The sequence below is a fragment of the Trichechus manatus genome, unplaced genomic scaffold, assembly GCF_000243295.1.
Source record: "Trichechus manatus latirostris isolate Lorelei unplaced genomic scaffold, TriManLat1.0 scaffold00420, whole genome shotgun sequence".
NCBI lineage: Eukaryota > Metazoa > Chordata > Mammalia > Sirenia > Trichechidae > Trichechus > Trichechus manatus.
Genome location: NW_004444356.1, coordinates 100,826 through 103,806, shown reverse-complemented (window position 1 = coordinate 103,806; position 2,981 = coordinate 100,826). Strand labels below are relative to the sequence as shown.

General features: G+C 51.6%; 1 protein-coding gene across 1 annotated transcript in view; it reads right to left on the bottom strand.

The window, feature by feature from the left end:
- Nucleotides 1-2,952, bottom strand: part of RABL6 (RAB, member RAS oncogene family like 6) — a 29,544-nt gene extending 26,592 nt beyond the window's left edge. Inside the window, exon 1 of the mRNA XM_023725815.1 lies at nucleotides 2,790-2,952. Coding sequence (XP_023581583.1) covers nucleotides 2,790-2,919 — 130 coding nt within the window. The 5' untranslated portion in view covers nucleotides 2,920-2,952. The remainder of the gene's footprint in view (nucleotides 1-2,789) is intronic.
- Between the last annotated feature and the right edge of the window lie 29 nt (nucleotides 2,953-2,981).

Genomic DNA, 2,981 nt, shown 5'->3' with positions numbered 1-2,981 from the left:
CCGGGGCAGCCGGGGCAGCCGGGGCCCTGGCTGAACGCACCTGCTTGTTTCCTCCAGGAAAGGCTGCTTCACCCTGACACTGGCCGTTCAAAAAGTTCCCAGTTTACATTCCCGAAGCCCACTCTTCACACCAAGATTAGACTGGACTATAAAACATAAAAGAATACTTGTGAAGAGTCTGTTTCTTAGTTCAAGCAGACACACGAGACCAAATGGGCGGCTCCTGTCCGGAGGCAGGATGAGAAGGCAGGAAAGGACAGGAACTGGTTGGATGGACACGGGAAACCAGGGATGGAAAGGGGGAGTGTACTGTCACATTGTAGGGACTGCAGCTAGCGTCACATGACAATATGTGTACGAGAGATTAAAAAAAAAAAAAAAAGTTCCCGGTTTAAAACCGTAACACTGCTCTCTAACTGGAAAGGACCCTGCTGTCCCATGTCTGGAGGGGCTTCCTGTGGCCACGCACTGGTCCTGAGTGAGCCTACTGAGCTGTCCGCGACAGCAGTGCTCCCTCCTGCAGGAGGCTGTTCTGGCCAAAACTTCCCCACCTGAGAAGCTGTGGCCAGTCAGACCCGCTCACCAGGCTTGGATTCTAAATGTAATGGGTATGCTTGGACTCTGCACGTGGGATGGGAGCTGCTCCGCACATCACAGCAAATCTCAAAGAAAACACATGCCCCCACCCCCCCCAGGATAACAGTTAATGCGACTCTTACCTATAAAATTCCTGAATCTGTACTTATCCTATTGCTGGTTTGTTCCCCTAAGTAAGATACTTAGGAAATAAATGCACTTTCTTTTCTACTGACTAATACAGAAAATCAAAAGTTTCAAAACCATGTATTATTCAACTCTCAGGACAACATCCCTCTAAGATGTAATTTAGGTGCCAATCCAAGTTTCTCTCCGTCTCATGGCGCTTCATTTGGTTCTAGGAGCGCATGACCTGCCCCCAAGCGCTCCAGATATGGTGCCCTGCTCCGGACAACTCCACTGCCCTTTTCATCCCTGCCCACCCAGGACTAGGCCAACAGTTTTGAGGTGTAATTTCCAAGAGACTACAATTAAGTTTTAAATACTATTAAAAGTTGTTGTTGTTAACTGCTGTCTTGTCGATTCTGACTCCTGGCGATCCCGTGTGTGCAGAGCAGGACTGCTCCGTGGGCTTTTCAAGGCTGTGGTCTTTCGGAAGCAGATTGCCAGGGAGGTCTTCTGAGGTGCCTCTGGGTGGGTGCTTTTGAGTTAGCAGCCAAGCGCTTAACCATTTGCGCCCCCCAGGGACCCCTAATATGAAGAGTAATAACGTTAAATAAAATAAGGAATCCAAATGTGGACTCTAAAGATTTGTGTAATTGAGTGTTCTGACTTCATAGTCTCTTCTCTGAACGTACAAGAAACATGTACAGAACTCCAAGCACAACACAGCAGAGACAAGCTCTCTGACACGCGCACAAGTCTTCCCAACCAGCTTCTGAAGGCCCCCTTCAACTGCGCAAAGTGGGGGGAACAGTCCAAAATCTCTCAGCAGCATCAAGGAAACAATTTCAAAGCACAGGGCAGCATAAAGCCTTTAAATACTGCCAGGAAAAAGCAAGTGAGACGGAAAACTCCCAAAGAGGTCAAGAGCACAGTCAGTGTCGCGGCGCTGTGCAATTTACATAATTTATAACAGGGATGGGAACATCCCAGCTCCCTGGGCATCTGTATATAACTTCTCCTTCCCAGAGGGGAAGGGATGTCTCCCACGATAACCAGCAAGCAAGCATCTCGGTGCCTTCTGGAGCTTTTCTAAATATATCCCTTACAAATGCTTCTTTAAAAAGGGAAGAACTGTGGCGTAGCTGACATTCTGTCTTCAAACTCAACATCACTTCAACAGAGAGAAACCTCCTAGCTCAAAGGAGCTCAGCTGCCTGGGTTTTAGGGCACCTCTTCCAGGTGGTGACACAGTTCACCAACTGAGAACCCCAGCACCCCTTCTGTCACAGCGGAAACAGCTATCCTCTCCCGTTATGTAATAATTCCTCTCAGACAAAGCAACATCAGGGCACCGCAGAAGGCCACCAGGGCACTCCAGCCGTTACTGAAATCTTCTTCCGCGAATTTCACTGTTTAAAACTAAACGAACAGGTTTCCTACCCTGTAAGCATTCATTACTCCGGAAGGAGCCACTGTTCAGAGGAGAGCGCCAGGATACGAGGTACAGCCCCCCTCCAGGGTCCCTCGGGTCCTCCACGACCTCCGGCGTGGCATCACTTCTTGTCCCTAAGACAGTTCATGGCTGTAGAGCCCTGGCACAAGGTGAGGACTCAGCAAATCTCAAAAACAAAATCTGCCCAAATCTCCCAAGGCGCGATTACCTATCAACACAGAGCAAGAACGAGGGTTTCCCGGCACTGCCTCTTGCCGGCGGCGGCGACCAGGACAGGGCCAGCCCCTCCACGTTCTCCGCAAAGTTAGAAAGTCACCGCGACTCCTGGTCCTGCTGGCTCCGCGGGGCACAGCGCAACTTCTACGCCCCCTCAAACAACATTTTCTTTCTTTTTTCTTTTTTTTAACACTAACTCTCGAGCGCTCCGCGAGCACCCTGCAAAACAATGTCTAGAGATCTGTTGGTCAGACTGAGGACCATCGGAAGCTTAAGGGACTCTACGTTTGCACAGTTCCTCACTTTCCCTTTCACACCCAACTCAGGGTTTTTAAAGCTCATCTTGGGTGCTGCGGAAAGCGAGGGGCAGCCCGGGCCGGGGTGGCGTGAGGGCGCCCCAGCCCAGCCCCGCACTTACTGTTGTACTGCACCCCTTTAGCGAAGCGCCTCTGCAGCGCCTGGTTCATGGACTGAAGCCCGGCGGGGATGTTCCTGTCCCGGCCCGGAGCCTGCTCCGACCCCACCAGCTTCTTCAGGGCGGAAAACATCTTCCCGGCTCGGACGCCCGAGCCCGGGCGCGGCCGGCGAGCTCAGCGGCGGCGGCGCGAGG